The 20,696-nt window shown below is 42.5% G+C and overlaps 2 protein-coding genes across 2 annotated transcripts in view; both read left to right on the forward strand.

Annotated features, from left to right (window-relative positions):
* The window catches only part of LOC106648610 (icarapin-like), a 42,000-nt gene extending 24,719 nt beyond the window's left edge, over nt 1–17,281 (forward strand). Inside the window, exons 2-4 of the mRNA XM_014365630.2 lie at nt 6,672–6,896; nt 16,156–16,328; nt 16,395–17,281. Coding sequence (XP_014221116.1) covers nt 6,672–6,896; nt 16,156–16,328; nt 16,395–16,805 — 809 coding nt within the window. The 3' untranslated portion in view covers nt 16,806–17,281. The remainder of the gene's footprint in view (nt 1–6,671; nt 6,897–16,155; nt 16,329–16,394) is intronic.
* Nucleotides 17,282–17,806: 525 nt separating this feature from the next.
* On the forward strand, nt 17,807–20,691 carry LOC106648609 (syntaxin-5). Its single transcript, XM_014365629.2, has 5 exons — nt 17,807–19,037; nt 19,203–19,459; nt 19,531–19,725; nt 19,801–19,922; nt 19,999–20,691. The coding sequence occupies exons 1-5, from the start codon at nt 18,608–18,610 to the stop codon at nt 20,156–20,158; spliced, it is 1,164 nt and encodes a 387-aa protein (XP_014221115.1). The 5' UTR covers nt 17,807–18,607; the 3' UTR covers nt 20,159–20,691.
* The last annotated feature ends 5 nt before the right edge of the window (nt 20,692–20,696 follow it).

Consider the following 20,696-nt stretch of genomic DNA (forward strand, 5'->3'; position numbering starts at 1 on the left):
TTTATATCCAATATCAACATAAGTATTTAAGTAAAAGGCCTTTGATTAATAATTTTAAATTTTAAGTTATAATTAAGACAAAGTTAATGTATATTTAGTTAAGATATGTTTACTCTTAGTTAATAAGCTTGTTCAAATATATATATTTATATTTCAAACTAATTTGTAATTCGCGCCAACATGACAGCAGCGTTATGGCAATGTATACCAATTATGATGCCAATAAAAACTTACTAAACTAAAAAACTCTGCAAACTGTAACGTAAAAATAATTGTATAAGTAACGTGCGGTTTTGAAAGAAATTTGTCGTGAAAATGGATTGGTCAAGGCATTTTATCGTAATTATTTCGAACAACGCAGAGTAAAGTTATACGGTAAATATTGATGAGGATTTGGTCATTTACAAGGCCCGAGTTCCGAGAGCAATTTCGAGGACAACGAGAGCCAACGGAGCGAACGAAAGAGAGCGAGAGATAGAGAGGGAAGAGCAAAGGCGCCGCGCTCTAAACGATGCAGATCCCAGCGATCGAGTGGCATAAACGATGAGCAGCAGCAGCGGAGCAGTCCGCAATGAATCCCAAATAAATTTACTCCTTCGTTGCGTTCCAGCTGCATTTGCATGTGTGTGCGGCAGGATCTCGCAAGCACACGCGTGATATAGATGTGTGTATATATATATATGTAGAGGCCAGACGCGCTACTATCAGGATCCCTTGTCCTTTCTTGTTCGAGCATACGAGGAGAGGAGGAGGAGGAGGAAGGCGGTAAATAATTGGCTCTGCATATTTCGCAAGCGCGCATCGATTAAGCGCCTCGCGGGAAAAAAGGAACCGGCCTCTGCCATTGCTATAGAGCTGGGATTCGTTGTCGTTGCAGCTAAGGCTCAAGCTCTTCAACAAAAGTCCTCTCTATGTGTGTGTATGTTTGTGTGCGCGGGTGTGTGGCACACGACGAGCAGAAAAGCCGCACCGCCAGTATCCGCCACGTATCCGAGCTTGCAAGCTCGACAATGCACTACGGCGCGGCGGTGGCGGCGGCTGGCGAGGAGCGAAGATAATTATACAGCCAAGCTGCGGCGCGCGATAAATCCTCCTGCAGCAGATAAGTTCACGCTGCGTTGCACAATGGACGTGTCGCACGGCTTTCGCACGTACGTGTGCAGCTAAGAGCGTGTATGTGTGTGTATGTGTGTGTATTCGTACAGAAGACACGCAGCTAGCTCCGCACAGTTACTCGTCCAACACTTACGGAACTCGATTGCTTTCGAGTCGTCTCAATTCTCGACTTGTCGCGCAAGCTCGCCCCAGCTCCCCTTGCACGAGGCAAAACAAGCGACGGCACGCAGCTGAAATTCTAAGCTGCGAGTCGCAAAGCGAGAGTTGAAAAAAAAAATCAAGTGCGATGCTGCTATTGCGTATAGTAGTAGCGAAAGCTCGAGCGCATCTAGATGCGCTATACGCTCGGCTCTTATTATTATAATAAACGAGCAAAGTCATTCTCTCCCTCTCTTCGTACGTGCACACATTATATATATAATATAGCCAGCTACAATATCTGCATATAATGTATAATGCATATTTCATTCTAATCCAGAGCTGACCTTCGAAATATGAGCTCCCATCGGTGTGCTTAGGTCGGGTCAACGCGTATTATTATACATATAGCGCGTATACGTAGTAATAGCGTCGTCGTCGATTTACAGCAATGTTCATGCTGAGTGCTCGACCTCTCGCCTGTATAGCTCATAGGTATATGCACATTTATTCGGCAATAGTATTCCGTACGTACGATTCGGATGCAGCGCGGGATGTGCATTTGCCTGCAGCAGCCGCGCTTAAAAATGCTTAAAAAGAGACGCGCGCAGGATTATTGTCCCGGCCTAGCTTTGTCAGCCGCATGTCTGTGCACGGATAGCTTTTTCGTATAAAAATATAAAATCTTCGATGTACACGCGTGAGCATTATCGACGTCGAACGTATGAAAGTCGGCTGTCCGCAAGCTCGTGCATAAAAAATCTCGACAAAGGGTACATACTGCTGAGAAATGCTGCTGCTATCGATCATCATCGGGGTACTGACCGTGACAGCCGTTGACCGAACCCGTGTTATTACATACATCTTGGATTTATCGAAGAAAAGTATTATCGCACGAATAAGAAGGAAAAGGAGCTGGAGCTTGCGACGCTGTACATATGCAAACAGGTGTGCATTGTACAAACTCGATAGCGCGTATATACTAATTCGTCGAAAATCAAGATGTACGCGCGCGCCAAATAAATATAAGAGAAAAGTAAGAGAGTTGGTCGTGCAAGATTTCCTCGGATTCTAGTCGCGCGCGCGGCATTGTCTTATTTTCCTGCTTGTTTCGATACATATATACTTATACGTAACCGACACACGTACGGGGCTGAGACATAGCTCGTATACGTACGCGTCTAAAGGCTATATACGCTATATATGTATTCGGTATTAGAGCTGTACAGCTTGGATAAACGTTCGCGTCTCTCTGCATTATATACGTAGTAGCTAGTAGAGGTAGTAGGTAGGTAGGTAGGTACGCTTCGCTACTAATGGAACGCGCCGCCCGGACTGACAATGCAAGAGAGAGAGAGACACGAGGAGGAGTATAGGAGTACTGCGCCTTGGCTCGCGTCGCGTTGCAATTGTGCAGTTCGCACACGCACGCCTGTATACCTGCGCCTGCAGCTGCGTACCAAGATGCGTGTGTACGTATATATAATACGAATGTGTGCAGAGCTGTGCCTGTTTGAACGGGCGGCCGGGGTAGGGGATAACAATTGCCACGACTCCGCGAGCATGAAAAGCGTTTAGTTCCTTCCTTCTCTCGTCGTGTCTTCTTTCGATCGAGCAACAACGAGCTCACGGATGAAGAGAGAGAGAGAGAGAAAATCTTTTTTCCGAGCTTTGCCTCGTCTCTTCTGATATGTGTGAGTCTCGCGTATGTCGGGCCGAGACAATCCCCGTGGCCGTGTCACAATGCAGGCTGAATAACGCCATTCGAAACGCCGAAACGTACGCGACGATTATATTTTACAAATAATTCAGCTGCGCGCCCGTCGCACAATTGTCACACGCGTGTTACGCGCAAAGCTCCCTGTATATGTACTCGACGCGGCTGTAATTATCGTCACGAGTCAACACTGCGTACCGTAATTTATGCGTATACGACTTACTCTGGCCCTGTATAAAGCTGTGTCAGGTGCGTGTCATCCATCTCTCGTGCCTTTTTTTTTAATTATAAAAATGATAGCTGTACTCATTCAATTAAAATATTACAGTTTCAAATCCGTGATTCAACTTATATAATTGTATTTTTACTTTACCACTTGCGGATTTGTTGATAAAGGTATACTCGCCCTCTAGTGGTGAATGATTGAAACATAAAAACATACGGCTTTTATCGCGAGTATGAAAAATCTGGTATTTCGTTATACGAATGCCGTAAACTGTCGAATCGAATGCACTGTGCAGCACTTGGGTCAAAATTGTTTTCCTTATATACTTGACACTATCATCAAAAGCATACTATAATAATCTAAATAAGATCTAAGTTGGTGTGTATGTGTGCATAAAAATTGTTGCAAATAATGTGGCACTACTCTGCGCCTCTCTCCATCTTTCTTTGAGCAAATATGCCAAATACCATACGTGAAAAGTGCAAAGTGCGGCTCACCCCGCGAGGTATACATAATGTTGCGCTGGAACATTACAAACGCTACGTTAATGCGATGTTCAGAGATACAAACGATAAAGAGAGAGAGAGAGAGAGAGAGAGAGAGCTGTGTCGTCAGTGAGCCTTGGAGAGCTAGAAAGAGCAGCGGGCACACTCGACCCCCTTTGAAATGTTGCGGCCACGAGCGCGTCCCTCCCCAAAAGCTCCGAGTCGACAACGAACTTGCGACGAAAAAAAATTCCCCCACGAAGTCCAAGTAGCACATAGCTGAGAATCGCTCGGACACATTATTTTGCGCTGATCTATCTCCAGCACCGACGTGGCTCGCAAGAAGCTCGCGCGCGCGAGCTTTCGCGTCAAATTACTTCCTCGCGCTGTAAATCGACCGCAAGCTCGAGCGAAATGAGCAAAAAAGCCCTCGCGAAGAAGAAAGAAATGACACACTTGCGAACCTAAGAGAGAGAGAGAGAGAGAGAGAGAGTGAGAAGCTAAAAAGAAAGCTGGGAGATGGACAGAGAGCTGGATATATTCAAGGCTAGAATTGATGCTCAGGCGCTCAAAGTTTACATAAGGTTCGGAGATATACGTCTTGTGTGGGTGTGTGTACACGAGCTTGGCTGCGCTGCATGTGCAGAGAGAGGCCAGATAACTGGACCCTCATGGGTTACTTATATGTATGCCAGGCAGGGACTACTATATAAGCAGCTCTCGAGTCAACGTATGACGACAGAGAGGCACGTGTGCTATATACAAAACATGCACCTATATAGTATAGTAGCTACTGCTTACTAGTATATACGTATATGCAGTCTCGCGAGCCGAGAAAGAGAGAGAACCCAAAGGAGGTTAACGCTAACGCTCGGCCCCAAAAACAGCAGAGAGCCGCACACGTCGCGCGTGCCAATTTCGGCCGCCGCCACCGCCGCCAGTTTCGGGAACAGCCGCAGCAGCCACCACCGCGTTTTATTTATATAATGTACACATATACGGGGGGGATATAGGTAAGCGCCCCACGGCACCTGCCGTTATACTTACTATGTACAAATACGCGAAACTCGCACCTCTCTCGCGATGCATATACATACGAATGTTAAACGTACACATAAGCAGTTCATAAACAGAAATAGTCCCAGGCGGCCGTTAGACGTCGACGACGGGGAAGATCCTTATCTCGCGCGCCTTTTACGTGATGCTGCATACATTATTGCGCTGCTGCTTTTAGCCGCGGTTTCCAACTTAAGAGAAAACGTAAATTATGTACATTCGTATTAAGTGACGAAAATGGACGATCGACCGACTTGAATTATTTATTCGGAAAATCGACGCGAGTTTCTGCGCTCGAATCGCGATATCGATTGTAACGTCGAAGCTCGAGGAACTCGTCACCGATGTATACGCGTGCGAGGGGATCTTTACCTGTATAACATTATAACTGAACTAATCTAATGTTCGAGAAATCGTCAACTAATTAATGGCTTAATCGCGGCTGATTCGAAAATTATAACGAATTCCGATCGTCTTTGCCCGACCTTCAAAATAGCGAAATAGTTTCGCAAGCTCGAGGCTCGGTTCCTTCGGACAATTTTTTGAAATTATATCGATAAAAATCGGTCCGAGTCGAGTGAAATGTTCTCTACACACGTAGCTCGATCGGATCGCTATTCGATCACAATTCGTACACGTGAATAGAAGAGTACATATAGCTCGCTCGACGGCGACGTCTCGCTCGTTTTATAACGTGTGACAAATTACCGCCTAGCCCGGGCTCCCGCGCGCGCGACGTTGCGGATACACGTCAAAACGGCAGCTAGCTCAAGAGGCAGCGGCAGCTATGCGGAGCGAACGGGAGAGGGAGGATAACTGCTGCTTCTGCTGCAAGTTGACAGCGTAATCAGTGTAAATTGGATAATCGCTTGCTTGAGAAGGCTATATTGGACAATGGCTCGGAGCTTCGTCGAGCTGTACGCTCGAACCGTCGTATATATAGATACGGAAATGCAATTATTTCACTCGTGTGACTGCATTGTGTGTTACATATTTCATCGCTCGAATATAGCTTCGCGAGAGCGTATCCTTCGTTCTGCAGCTAGAGCTCTTCGTTTATCATTTCATCGGAGCTTCGAGACTCGAATGTACTAACTGTCTCTGTAGTGCAGAGAAATGCAGATGCAGCGCCTGATCGTCGTGTGTACTTTTCTCCAATGGATATCTCTCCTAATATCTGCTTTTATTTTCAATTTCGCGCGTAAATACAAGAATACAACAATTACGTATCCCCTGGTCGTGTACCTTAATAATATACACAATGTATACAAATGCGCGACAAGATAATCGCGCCGCGTATACGACTAGCAGTTCGGAGCTCTGTCTATGTGAATACATACGCACGACGGAGGCATCCATCATCGTGCGTTAGCTGCTGCTGCTCTCCTCCTACTATACTCTCTCTCTCTCTTTCTCTCGGGTCGATCGATAAACTACATATATAATCTAGTGCATTTTACCCGTTCTGCACACACGTACTTTTTCTTTGACCCTTTTTTTATCTGCGTACTGTATATTCCGTCGATAATTTCGCTTTATGCGCGCACACGACGACGACGACGACGAGCAGCGGCCAGCTGACGAAATTGTGTCATTGCTACGCTATTAAACGAGCTGCCGAGAGTACTGCGCTCGTCAAACCCCCCCGATAAATGAGCAAAAACCTGGGGCCAAGGCAAAAAGTATATACGAATAATCTTTTCTTTCTTTTTTTTCTTTTTACTTGCACTCGCCGACGCTCGAAAGTTAAATAATCGTCAGCAGCAGCAGCTTGGTCCTCTGCTCGCGAACAACCGAGCAAAGATGAGCTGCTGCCTTTTTTTTTGTTCTATATCGCTTTTCTATATGCGGAAAAGAAGTTGACTTTAGCCAAGTTAGCGATTTTATGTACACGCAAAGTTATATTTAATGAAATTTGATATGCGCTTCGCAGGAGCTCGACGCGGCTCGGCCGAGTCGTCCGAGACCGACGAGAGGAACGACGGCCTGTTCTTGGTACTGCCGCGCCGAAATATCATGGATGACACGAGTCTCTTCGGCAGCAGCGCCGGCAGCAGCAGCAGTGACGAGGATGACGACGAAATTCCCAGCATCTGGCACCCCTTCAGATTCCAATTCAACAGCAGTCCGTTCGAGAATTTCCTATCGAGGATGCAAGGTACGTTATACATCCCCGGGCCTTTTCTCATTTATAATACGGCGTTCTACGCTGTAAATACTATATAAAGGAGCGTAAATTTCGAGTACGAGAGATACTGTGCATTTTTCAAAGAAACGGGTTTATCGCCTTAAAGATTATTCGAAAATTACAGTAGCTACTCTTAAGTCAATGAAATAGTATACTAATATTAAAATCAAACGAATTACGAATATTGCAGATTCATTCTATCAATATGTGAATTTATCATCAGAAAAAACATGAATACTAGTGTTATTTAGTGACATTTAATTACAATATTAGCATTAAAAGTAACGTTATATGCTTGAAAAATTCAAAACTTTAATGTATTGAGAGTTGAGGTAAGAGTGTTGAAAATTCTACGATATGTTTGCTCTTTTCTCAGGCACGTCTGAGTTCACGGGTTTCCGCTAGATGGCGTATGGCCGAATTTTCGAAAACCAAACGAGAAAAAGCAAAGTTTTAGCATTAAGTACAGAAGCAATCAACAAGTATCCTAAGATAATTGGTTATTCAGAAATATATCCCCTACCTGCTAAAGAAAATAAGATTGCAAGTAAATTTCGATTTTTTGTATTGCCATATTTTCCTGCCTGAGATACGCGTACGAAATTTTTCGCGCAGTCTCCCCTCCGCCAACAGCATAGAAGCAGGGAGCGGTGTAGTTCTCGGTCGTGAGCTGAGAAAATGCCACTGTTGCTGCGCTACTTTCAGCCGATGTAACACGAAAAAGCACTTTTGATCGAAAAACCCCTCCCGCTTCAAAAATCCGACACGAAAAGCATCGAACGAGCGAATTTTTCGGGATTCGCCGCCGCTCGAACGAAGTCTCGTCTGACTTTGTGCAGTTACACTCGGGTGTATACACGCGCGCGCGGACGTGCAATTGAAAAGAACGACGCGGACTGTCATAAAAATTACGCAAGTATCAATTATCTCTCTCCAGTCAAGACAAAATGATCCTCGAGCTGACTCACCGTAGAGTTTATAACGAAAAAAAAAAGGAGAAAAAAAAACCCGAACAAAGGACTAACTAGGACTAGGACAGCAGAAAAAAAACAGTGAGAGAAAAAAAATCGCGGCTCGCGCGCATACTCATAGACAAATGTAGCGTAGCGAAATGTAAAAATGAGCCTCTAGTAGAGCATCCTTCGACGACCCGGAAAATGCTCGTGTATAAAAACGCGGATTGTTCCGTTTTCGATCTGACACACAATATTCTAATGCTGTGTGCGCCTCCTATGCGCGCATCACGCTCGACTGCATATATTAGACAAATGCACGATAATAAGCGAAGCCGAAGGATAAAAATCCGCATCTGCATCTTCTGTAAAACAACGACAACTGCTACTCCATTGATAGGAATTGCTGCACGTCGTCGTAGTCGTCGTAGTCTTCGTTATCGAGTCCAATTTTAATGAGATTAGTTTTCTCATTTAATCAATGTGCTATTATTACCCTATACACTGTGGCCACTACTACTACTACTACTACTACTACTACTACTACTACTACTACTACTACGTCCACGATATATGTATACGACCAGGCGTATAGCAGTAGTTGTACATCATGCCAGCGACGCACAAACGCGATTGATATAATTAATTGAGTTAATTGCCGAGTGAATATAAGGCAGCAGCCCGGATATATTATATGCATCGCGTCGAGCGCGAAAACTATATTTATTGGCAATTGTGCTCGTTGATTCCAAGATTTCTGCTTACTCAATTAGTTCTTTTTTTTCTTATGCGTAATTGAGCTTACTGAATTATGAGGATTCGTGTTAACTAGCAAAAGTATTTGCAAACGAAACATTTCAATTGGAAACTACATGTAGCTTAAAAAAAGTTATCCACACTATGTACGATTAAAAACAGATTTATGAAAAACGAGTTCGTAGCAGTGAATAATAGACTGCCTCTTTAATAGGCAGTTTGAAAATTCCGAGAAGAAAACGAAGATTACACGGCTCGAGTAAATAATAAGTAATGCATTACATCGTAAACTCGAGAAGACACAACAAAGCCCGGCACTCGATGAAATATAGTATAGCAATAGTAAAAAAAGTAATAATAAATGTACAGTCATAGAAGGTTGCGTATGCATACTCGCGTACGATTTGCGAGTTTGAGCTGACCAATGAAATACACAAAGCCAATTGTCTAATCAATATTTAATGCCTTTCGTGGCTGCATTATATGCAGCAACAACAACTGTACATATAATAATATCTCGCGCTGCTCTCCTCGGCTAGACTCGGGGCATATATATTATAGCAATGAATCAAAGTTTTATTCTGGCTTTTTGAATTTAGACGAGCGAGCACGTTGGCGCACGTATATATAGGCGCACAAAAACTGACTAATGAGCCGATCAAACTTTTCTCGCGCCCGACGAGCATCTATGTATTATATACGATGACGCTTCAAGCGATTCGCTCTCTCTATATGCACGCACACTTTTTCATCCGATACTACTCGCGTAAGGAACGCGCGTCAATGAGTTGAATTTCAGCTTGATTAAAATTGAAAACTTCAATGGGATTCAACTCGTACAAACGCGCAAAAACGAAGAGAGAGATAGCAAAAACGAGATTCGAAAAGTCATTCGGGCCATTCGCCTGACTATAATCGAACACGAACTACTTGTATTCGAATTGTCGTTTGCGCGCCGATTTTTCGCGCGCATTCATCGATATGAAACTATAAGAAAGCAACGAGTGCCTACGACGATAAAAAGCCGTCACGTTCTATCGAGCGGAGATTTTTCTATTTTTGTTAATCATCGCGATTCTCGACATTCGCTTCGATAAAATTCATACACAGCCGCGAGGATAATTTAAGGTAGTCATAAGGAAGTACATAATAAAAGTCGACAAGCGCGGAGCGCGACTGATATCCGACGTTATAAATTTTTATTACGAAAAATGGACGCTCGACGGATCGGTTCGAGAGTTACGTTGTTGCACAATAGTTCAATCGATATACACGTATAACACGCGTGTGTATACATTTCCCTAATGCCAATCAATCATCATCGATATTTGTCCAACGCAATATATACAGTTGGAATCGTCCGCGGCGGACTGCACATCGCTGCGAATTTCGAACGCGCGGATATATATACTATACATATATATGAAATATTATATAATATAGGCGCGCGGGCTCAGCCAACTGCGAATGAATGGCGCGCGTCGACGAGCCATCAGTCGAGTCTCTCTCATTCACTATTATATTTATATATTAATTCATTTTTGTTTGTTGTTGGAGCTCTCTGGGCTCCTTTTTTCTCTTTTAGTTTTGTTTTTGTTTTAATCGGATGTGTGTAGAAAACACGGGCGCAAAAAATGAATGTAAATTCATCGGGCGCAAAGCAGGGTGGGTAGCAGCAGCAGCGAAAAAGAACGAAAAGAAAGAAAGAGAGGAGATGGGAGAGAGATCAGACTCGTGAGAATTTCAATTGAAGCTCGGACAATGGACTCGGTCGGCGAGCTAAATAACTCGATTCTCGTACATATATATGTATAGTAGCGAGTCAGGCTACTGCAGCAGCAGCAACGGCGGCGGCGTCGCTCTGTCGTTCGCATTCGAGTTCTCTCGCAGCAGCAACAGCAGCAGCAGTTCTCGCACTCTGTCGCAGAGCTAGCTTCCAATAATTGAAGTCAATGCTATATGTATATACGTGCGCGAAGCACCGGCTGTGTGTGTGCATGCCCAACTCGACTCTACATACAGCACGTTATACATTGGCAAGAAAGGAGAGTAGTCGCGTCGATTGTCGGGAAATATACCGTGTATATGTACGCGCGACGACATTCGAGAGATGCACCGCGCCTATATACTACCGTGTTTCTTTCTCTTTTGTTCACCGGTATAAATGTATGAATGTCCGCGCGCCAACACACATCATGGTAATTTGATTTTGCGCACAGAGCTTTATTTTTTTTTTTTTTTTTTGACCAGGCTACCGTGCACCAATGGGCTTTTTTTGCGCGCGCTCAAAAGCTCGACGCAGGGAAATGACAAAGTCGCGTGCGTGCCAAACATCTTTTTTTTCGTGCGCACAAATTGCTTTCGCGTCGAGCTTTTGCGCGATGTACTCGCCGGTTGCAACTTGCGCACTGCTTTGAGAGCCGTGACGAAATCAAATTAAGAAAATTCATGCACTAAACTATTTACGAGGCATGTATGTAAGTAATGGACCTGGACCGCGGTTGCGCCGCCCAATTATAAAGAAAAAGTGTCGCCGCGGAGCTTTTTTTCGGTAAACGCAAAAGCTAAAAATGCGTATCATTTTTTTTTTCTCTAGAAATATGGTCGAATAGCCGCGTACAAGTACATCGTGTTCTGGGTTAACGAGAGGTGTAGGGATATTTTACCCGAGTCTCGAGTCTGCTGCTGCTGTTTTAAAAACCCAGGGCAAAAACGAGGCATTTTGAAATGTTAAAATTTGCACCACGCTACGAATAACGAGATATTTTTTGTAAACTTTGATCGCGAATAAGTGGCACACTTTGTGTGTACCGAACGAATGAAGCCTCGTCTCAAAAATTATATTCATAACTACTCGAAAAACATCCGCATAAAATTTTCGTTCCATATATATGCGATGGGCACACGGCGAAATTCGGAGAAATATCTAAAGTTGGATACGATTCTCTCGAGCGCGGGGGAAACGTATATAAGTATTGAGCCAACGAGAGAGAGTTAACGCGTTAAATCTTTCGCGATCTCTGCGCCTCTCGATTCGCCCATACGCGCGCGAGTCGTATAAGCCAAGTTTCGGCTGCATATATAATATCCCTCTTTTGTGATCTCGTGCGCTATAGCTCTCGATCTCTCTCTCTCTTCCCTGCCGTTTCGAAAACTTATCCCTCTTTCGAGTTCGCGCTCGCGCATTATTTCCTTGTCATTAAACGCTGTCACGCTGAAAATATCAGCCCTATCGGAGTAGTCATAAAGATCCGCGGGATTTAGAACACTTGCCAGACCGGGGCTTGCGTATAGGAGAATGAGCTATGCAATGCTGTGCACGCCAGCACCGGCAGCAGTGCCCAATTCAAGCAGCGCACACATACACACACGAGCTTGCAGGCTAAAAATGACTCCTTTTTTTCGCTCTCTCTCTCTCTCCCTCCTTTCGCACGAATAAATGCGCACGAGGGGAGGACTGAGAGATGAGGTTTTTTTTCGACCATCTTTTTGATATTGTGCGTGCACGTACAAAAGAGAGGAAAAAGAGGTAAAAATGAGCTCCGACGATGACAATGCGCTGCTGCTGCTGCTGCTGCTGCTGCAGAGAGCTCTAATACGAGCTTTAATGAGACGTGTAAAAATGACGAGCTTGCATGTTTGCAATTAATCGCCATTTGACATGCGTACATTTATCGGCATCCCCAAACCTTCTGACTAGAAAAACCCTTCGCATTGAATTTATAGAGCTATGTATGCAGAAGAAGAGGAAGAGGAAAAAAAAAAGAATAATCATAACCATAGGCGAGAGAGGGATAATGATATAAGTTAAAGGCGCGCGCATAGCCATTTATACGAATGAGAAATGAGAATAGTGAAATAAAGGCCATTGTCTAAGTTTGCAAACTACTAAATTTAATAGAATTGCAGTTGAGTCTCCCTCTCTCTCTCTTTTGCGTGTGCTCCATAGCCGCTTGCGTATAAGCAGAGTACGTATAGTAGCTAAGGTATAAGAGCGAATATAGGTGTATGAGCTTGCAAAAGCTCCTGGCGTGACTGACGCGGGGAAATGGCGGGTCGTTATTCAGGGAAAATTTTTTATTTTTTGTCGCGCGCACAAAGATCCATCTCTTTAAAAAAAGCTGCTGCGCGCGTAAAAGCTCCGAGCGCAAGTTTTTGCGAATTTAAAAATATTTTACAGTTTATGTATGGTATATTTATTACAGTCGCAAGCTCGTGGGCAGATTTTAAATAAAAGTTCGAGCACGATGGGAATCAATCCAATTACAACATGTTATGTACACGGTCGAGCCGTTCAAGTATGTACACGCACACGCGTACTCGGTTTCGGAATATATTTCGGAATATATATACGAAATAGAGAGAGGGAGAGCACGAAGCCGTGCGCGCGTGCACTTGATACGCGACGAGGAAAAAAATTTTGGGGTCTTTTCGAAAGCAAGGCAGAAATTAAAAAAAAAAAACGAGAAAAAAAGAACAACAGCGATGGGTCGCGCGCGAGAGCCGCGACGAGCTATATACTAGTCGTACAGCTAAGGGATAACATTTTGAAAAAGCTCGACTCCAGCCCCGTATATAATGTAGAGCGATCTCGGTACGCGTATACACACACATAAGGCCAATATACATAGGTGTAGCTAGCTAGCTGGGCGGCCGTTACGTATACAGTATCTCGTTTTGAATTCGTATAGCCGTTTGTGTGTGTATATATACGCGCGTTTATCGGGCTAAACTGTCATGTCGAGCTGCCGGAAACTAAATTCCCGTTGCAGCGTTGGGCGCAGAGAGAGAGAGAGAGAGAGGCAAGGGCCGCCTTTGCCGTCACTGCGTTATTTGTACTATATACCTAGCTAGCTAGCTAGCTAGTAGACGGAGCGCCTCTATTTCAGCCGTCAGGACGTGTACGGGAGGGAGCCCCGGCTCTACGTATAAAGCGCGAAAGCTAGTAGTAGCTGATACGTATATAGTCTAGGCCCTTATCGGCCGCAGAGCTTTTTCTCGCGCTAATCTGCGATAGTCGTCGAAAACGTCACGGTATGTGCACGAGTATACACATGGTAGCAGACTCAAAAATCGATATATTTCAGCGGGGATCGAGTGACACGTACGCGTCGCTATACAAGTGCACATGTAAATATTGCATCTCCGTAATATCATTCGTCTGTTCATATACGCATCGGCTGCTCGTGATTTAATAATTAAAGGGCAAAACTGCGCATCTTGGGACGACAATCTCGTGCTGTGCGTCGTACACATATAGTTATACATGCAGTTACGCGGGGGGGACTCGATAATAATCGAGTGCTCGGACGCACCCTTCATCGTCAGCGACGTGTATCTGCACTGGACCAACTACCATCGCTAATCCGCATATAGCTGGGATGCTGCGACGAGCCCGCGGCTGCCAAATACAGCTACGCGCGGATCTGCGACGACGCGTGCCATTACCTCCCTATAGCATGTCATATGTGAGTGATTCTGACTAACTTTTAAAATAACGCCTAAAAAAATTTTTGATGAAAAATTTAGCGGCACAGTATCCGGAATGAATTTTTCTTGAATATTATCAACAAAGAATCCCAAAAATAACTTTGGGCTTTATTTTCCTCCATAGTCCATTTGGGAAACCCGATTTAAATGTGGGTCAAAATAAAACTTCTTCAAATTTTCGAATGACACCGATCTAGATGCGCTTTTGATATGTTATAGTACATGGTAAAAAAATCCTAAAGCCAAAATTTTACTCCCCATCCCCCCCTCCTACCCCCTCCACCCCTATAAACGTCCATTCTTTATTTATATTCATTCTGAAGCCCTGAAGTAATTAAAAAATCTGAAAAAATTCATAATAGTACATATCAACAAAACTAAGCACCTTGAATTTCTTCAGATTTTTCGAGGGCTTCAGGCCTTCAGATAAAATAATTAAAAATTTGGAAAATTTATATACGGCGATACGAGCCAATATCAAACTCGAAAATTTTTTTCTCTGTTTTATGCATTGAAAAACATGACCTTAAATTTCTTTGGATTTTTTCAAGTTTCCTTATGCACTTTTTGAAGCGAAAAAACCCCTTTTTCTTTCATGTGTTTTCATGTGACATTACTTATATCATCCCGCACATAATTATCTACGTAGGCGAATTGCGTAGTCATTATAAATGAATTAAATGTAAAATTTTTTTTTTACGGCCTTGCCCTTGATGATATAGCAAAATTTTTTAAATAAAAAAAGAAAGTGTGTGAAAAAAAATTATTTGTTGAATAATTTATTTATTCATGATAAGAAAAAAATTTTTCATGAAAAAAAATATATTTATAAAAATTTTTCATGAAAAAAAAAATTTTTTATAAAAATTGTTTATAAATTTCCCATGAAAAAAATTTTTTTTATAAATTAATTAATTTATTCATAGTAGAAAAAAATTTCATGAAAAAAAAATTTTTTTCAAAAATTTTTAAGTGATTAACGCAGGATTATCGAATGTTCAATCCAGCGTACAATTCTTATTAAATAAGGGACAGAGTTCTGGTTGGGCTCATTTTGTTCGTCTTTTCCAGCCCTTTTTAAACATGTATACAGATATAAAAAAAAACAATAGTCCATTGTAAAAAATGAAAATGTATAAAAAAAGCTAAAAGTTCAAATAATCCAGTACGCGCGGAAAACATTCTGGGAAATTTCCAATTTAGGAGGATCAAGTTCAGGTCACAAATTTTTCTAAAGTATGTGAATAAAGGAAGGTAACATGATAATTTCAGATCATTTGGTTAATAGTCCATTTTTTAAGAAGCTATCGAAAATTTATTTTATTCGCAGTACGTTTTTTGACTCAAGAGTAAAATCGATTTTCAAACGTGCGATACAAAAAGGACGGGCCACCAAAACGCTCAAAAATAAAAGTGTAGATCTCTCAAGTCTTCTTAAAGACCCTGATAAAATTTCAGAACTGTGCATGGTAAATTACCTGACTTACACATCAGTACGTGCAATTTTAAAAGTTAGTCAGAAACACTCATGTATATTTAAAGGGCATCGTGTGAATGGGAGAGGGGAACCCCCCGCGGTGTGCGTGTCCACGTCCTGAGCAGTTACGTATAGAGCTCGTTACGCCATGCCAGCTGCAGCATACGCTCGATTGCACGCCGATACACCCCTTTCCGTCTAGAGGCTGCATCGGCTAAAAGTAGTATAGAGTCTCACGAGCCAAATCGTGTAATTGTAAACTTGGCTAGCGCTTGGCTGCGCGGCCACGCGTGAAACTGTTGTTTTTTTTTTAATTACGCCGAATGCGTCGTCGAGAGCAGAGACGCCGACGCGCACATCTCGTGTTGTCTCCAACCCCTCCGTACTTTTTCTTTTCTCGCGCTTGCGAGAGACACGTCGTAATATGCAAAGTGCCCATTGTCTCTTTACGCCGTGTATCTCTCGCTACATTCGAATATTTCAACGCTCATATATAAATCTAATCAGTATTTAATTGGATGAAATCGATAACGGACGAATGATATGATTGCAGCGACCATGAACAAGATACGAGCCGAGATGGCCGCGACATTGGCTGCCCAGCTGGAGTCGAGTCACCTGCCTCAACTGCCTCACGAGTCGTCGTCGGGAGTGGGATCGTCGCTCGGTCCTCTTCCCGGATGGGGCCGTCTACCGGAGGGCGCCAACACCACCTCCACGACCAAGGTACGTAATCTCAATTTTTCTTCACTCGCACTATAGAGCGAAACTTGATGGATTTTAATTGAGCAGATAGTCGGCAATCACACGGTGACCATCAACGAGACGACCTACACCGACGGCGACGAGAACTCCGGCATGGTGTATCGCATTCGCGTCGTAGACGTCAAGCCCTTGGAGTCCGCAGCAGTACCTGCAGCACCAGCCGATAGCGACGAGGCAGAAGAGCAGCGGCCGGTCGTCGCCCCGTCGAGCTTCGACGAGGACAATAACGAGAAGGAGAAAAACGAGGATAGCGAGGACGATCTCGACGAGCAGCAGCAGCAGAGCAAGAAGGACAGAGAGTCGACAACGGCGGCCACGCAGCAATTCGACGTCAGAGACCGCGAGGAATTGACCACTCAGTCGCACAGGAGCGCCGAGGCCATCGACGAGTTCGACAACGAGATACCCAAGAATCAATTTGAAACTGTGGCTTTGTAAACGAAAGATTGAAAGAAAGCAAAAAAAAAACGACTCCCGTCATCTCTTCTCCTCCTCCCCTCCAATACGATTGTTTTTATTCGTACTCGACGATGTTTTTTGAAACTTTTAAAAATTATCATAACTGTATGCGCGTATATGCAAAGCACGTGCTGTCATAATTTTACGATTGTTAAGCTGTAATCGTTGTTACGTTATACTTTACCCGATTATTGTAATAAGCTTGGATTTGTCATTTGTGATAAGTAGCCGACAACGCCATGCGAGTTTTTAGTTTTATACCTACCTTTTTTTTTCGTCTCTTCCATTACCCTATATAATTTATACTCTACGCGACACGCTTGAAAGTTGCAAAACAAGTCTTATGCAAAATTGCGACTAATTTTTCGGATGAGAGTCTAAATTGATCGAAACCAGCTGCGAATGTGATCGCTATTTTATTTTTGAATTAAATAAAATATTTTTAAGAAAAATAATTATCGAGTTTTTAATTTACATGGCATTTGCGGAATATGACGCTAAAGCGCTTTTGGATCTGTGTACCCTGCAAAATTTACTCCCAAAGTTATTCGACTCTCGATCTCCGTCAACTTGAAATACGAGCATCTAGGCGACATCTACCAATGCGTACGCGAGTAAGCGTGACTCGATGTGCGATGATAAAAAAAAGTCTCCTATGACTTATCGTGTTCGTATATATGATTTAAAAAAGTCCGGAATAGCTTTTACTGATGATTAATATTTTTCGAAACTAAACGTATTCGGGAAAACGTTTCAACCAAAACTTATGTCAACACAATTTCACAAAATTAAAGCATCACAATATAGAACTGCAAGTAAAGGGACTGCAGAAAAAAATGCAACCAAATCTAGCAAAATTTATAAGCACCCGATTGTTACGACATTTTAATAAATAAAAACCTTTGCATTCGATCGAGTAAAAAATTGTTGATTCGTTATCGATTGGAGACGTTTGGGGCTTTTAACTTACAAGAAACTACATGAATAAACGAATTGAAGCTAACACCCCTGTTCAATGCGGTATGATCGACATTTTTTCAATATGCGGGTTCTAGCGACGAAGCGTAAATGAAAAGGCGTAAAAAGCAAGTGTAAATTAGTCATTGGCACGCTATTGCAATGCACAAACATCAATGATTTTCACGACTTTGCGTGCATAAATTAGTTAAACGTCGTACCAATTGCAACTGTTGGAATATTCAAACGTTGAAAAATGCATTACAACGTGCTGTACTCCACTCTAAATTTTTAACCCGCAGAGTTGCAACAGTTGCCAGCTGCTCTCTACTCGTAAACACGCTGCACATGCTAAGTGCTAATGGATTCGCGAGCCTAAAAACGTCATATACTCTGTTATGACTTTTACAAGTGCATATAACATAAGCGAAGAGAGGTTAGAAAGTATTTACGACGATTGATATGCGTTGACTATGCAAGAGCCACCTCATAGCCCCTATAGAATGTCGCTTTGCCATTGTGCAGGCGGGAAATTCTGCACTGACTCACGACAACGGTATATAGAAGTCGCGCATTATAGGCAGCAGTCTATATGTTGAGAGCGTCTGTTTCTCTTTGCCTCCCACTCCGCGGACAGCAGCTGCCAGTTTTGTACTATCGAGTCGCGATTGCTTACTGCTCGCAGGCTGGCGTGTCTGTCATGTGGAGACGTGTCCCAAAATCGCCAAAGAATTTCGAGTGTCACCACCTGCGACATCAACAATCACGACTCGGACTGAGACAGGCAGACCAGCTGGAACGAGGATGTTGCCGAGCCAACAGCAATGTCAGCAAGACGTCGCCGCATAGGCAGTCACGAATACTCCAACAGCAGCTCCAACCAACAATTCAATAACAGCAACAGCAGCAACAATCTGCAACAGACTGGATACTTCCTCGGTGCCCACGACAATGCCCCAGTCCCACTGACAGCCAGCCGCTCGAATCCTGGACTAGCGAACGGCGCCGGTGCCCAGGACGAAGCTCTCCAGCCCACGAGGATGACGTCGCGCGATCGCACCCACGAGTTCGGCCATGCGGTGCGCAGCCTGCAGAGCAGCACGGCCCAGGCCGTGGCTGCCTCCATCAGGCAGTCCAGCGCGGTGCCCAGGCAGGCCAAGTATCTGCAGGATTACAATAATTTTATGCAGTTCGCCAAGGGCATTGGCAAAAATGTCGTCAGTACTTGTGCCAAACTTGAAAAACTCACGCTTTGTAAGTTTACCAACATTTGCCACATACATGCGCTATGCTTTATTTGCCAATTTCTCTGTCAGTACAAGAAATAACATTATCGATGGCACTGACATTCTTAAACATGCAACAAACACTTTGAACTTTTTGTTTACCTCGCATAACAGGATCTGCTTTGAATTTTAGTGGCCAAGAAGAAATCAATTTTTGATGATAGACAAATGGAGATAGAGGAATTGACTACAATCATCAAGACAGATCTTAGTAGTTTGAATCAACAAATTGCTAAATTGCAGGACTTCAATAGGAAGCAAAGAGAAAACTTTGAATCTGCAAAAGGTCATCATATAGCATCACATTCTTCATCAGTGGTTGTGGTTTTACAGTCTAAACTTGCCAATATGTCAAACAATTTCAAAAATCTCTTAGAGATCCGTTCCGAAGTAATTTTCATAATATAAGATACTGGAATACTTATTTTTTACCAAGATACTCATTGCTTAATAATTTTTAGAAAATGCGAGAAGAGCAAAGTAGAAGAGAACAATTTTCACATGGACATATATCAACTATGATGCCTCCTAGTGCAGTAGCAGGGCAACAAGGTTCTTTACTACTACAGGAACAAGATTCTGGTGCTTCCGTTAGTATAGACCTTGAACCTGCAATGGGTCAATTAAGTTTACAAAGAGCAGTTTATGATGACACTGTTAGTATGAAATATATTTCTTGTTATTGAATTAATGAAATGATTTCAATGTATATTACAATAAAATGTCTCTAGGACTCTTACATTCAAGCTCGTGCTGAAACAATGCAAAACATAGAATCTACTATTGTGGAGCTAGGTGGAATTTTCCAGCAATTGGCACATATGATAAAAGAACAAGAGGAAATGGTCGAGAGGTTAGAGTTTTTTTAGTTAAAATATCAGATCTTTGATACAATTGAACCATTCAACAAATTTTACTCTTTTTTACAGAATTGACTCTAATGTTGAAGTTACAGAATTGAATGTGGCAGCCGGACACACAGAAATTTTGAAATATTTTCGATCTGTTAGTAGAAATCGAGGGCTAATGATAAAAATATTTGCATTTCTAATATTTTTTTTGGTCTTTTTTGTCGTTTTCTTAGCGTAAAAATAAGAAAACGTTTGGGTGTGTGCAAACTAAATGGTAAATGCTTTTTTGCCTACATAAAGTTTTTATAAGCATACAGAATTACATCGAAACATAAATAAATTTTTGCACATTATCATCTTCGGGGCAATCGAGCTAGTTTTAATTATAAAATATTATGTAACTATGAAAATATTATAAAGAATGTTTCAAATCGTGCGTAAAATGTCAACCATCTCGAATTCGAAGGTAACAAACTTGTAAACTTCGAAGTGTTTTTTTTAACTTTACGAGATGTAAATACGATTTTTCGTGATTTCTCGAACATTGAAGGACAATATATTTACTTTAAAAACGCAAATCTTTAAGCTGGAGTAACACGAAAAATAAAGTTATGCTAATGGCATTCCTTAGACTTTTTAATAAGAAATACTTATTTGTATAATATAAATATTGTAAAAAAAACAAAAATATATTAAACGTGTAATTTCCAGTATGTTGTTATGCGAGAAAAAGAAAAAACATGTTAATAATAAATTACAATTTTATTTAAATCTTT

The sequence above is a fragment of the Trichogramma pretiosum genome, unplaced genomic scaffold (assembly GCF_000599845.2).
Source record: "Trichogramma pretiosum strain Unisexual culture from Peru unplaced genomic scaffold, Tpre_2.0 scaffold69, whole genome shotgun sequence".
NCBI lineage: Eukaryota > Metazoa > Arthropoda > Insecta > Hymenoptera > Trichogrammatidae > Trichogramma > Trichogramma pretiosum.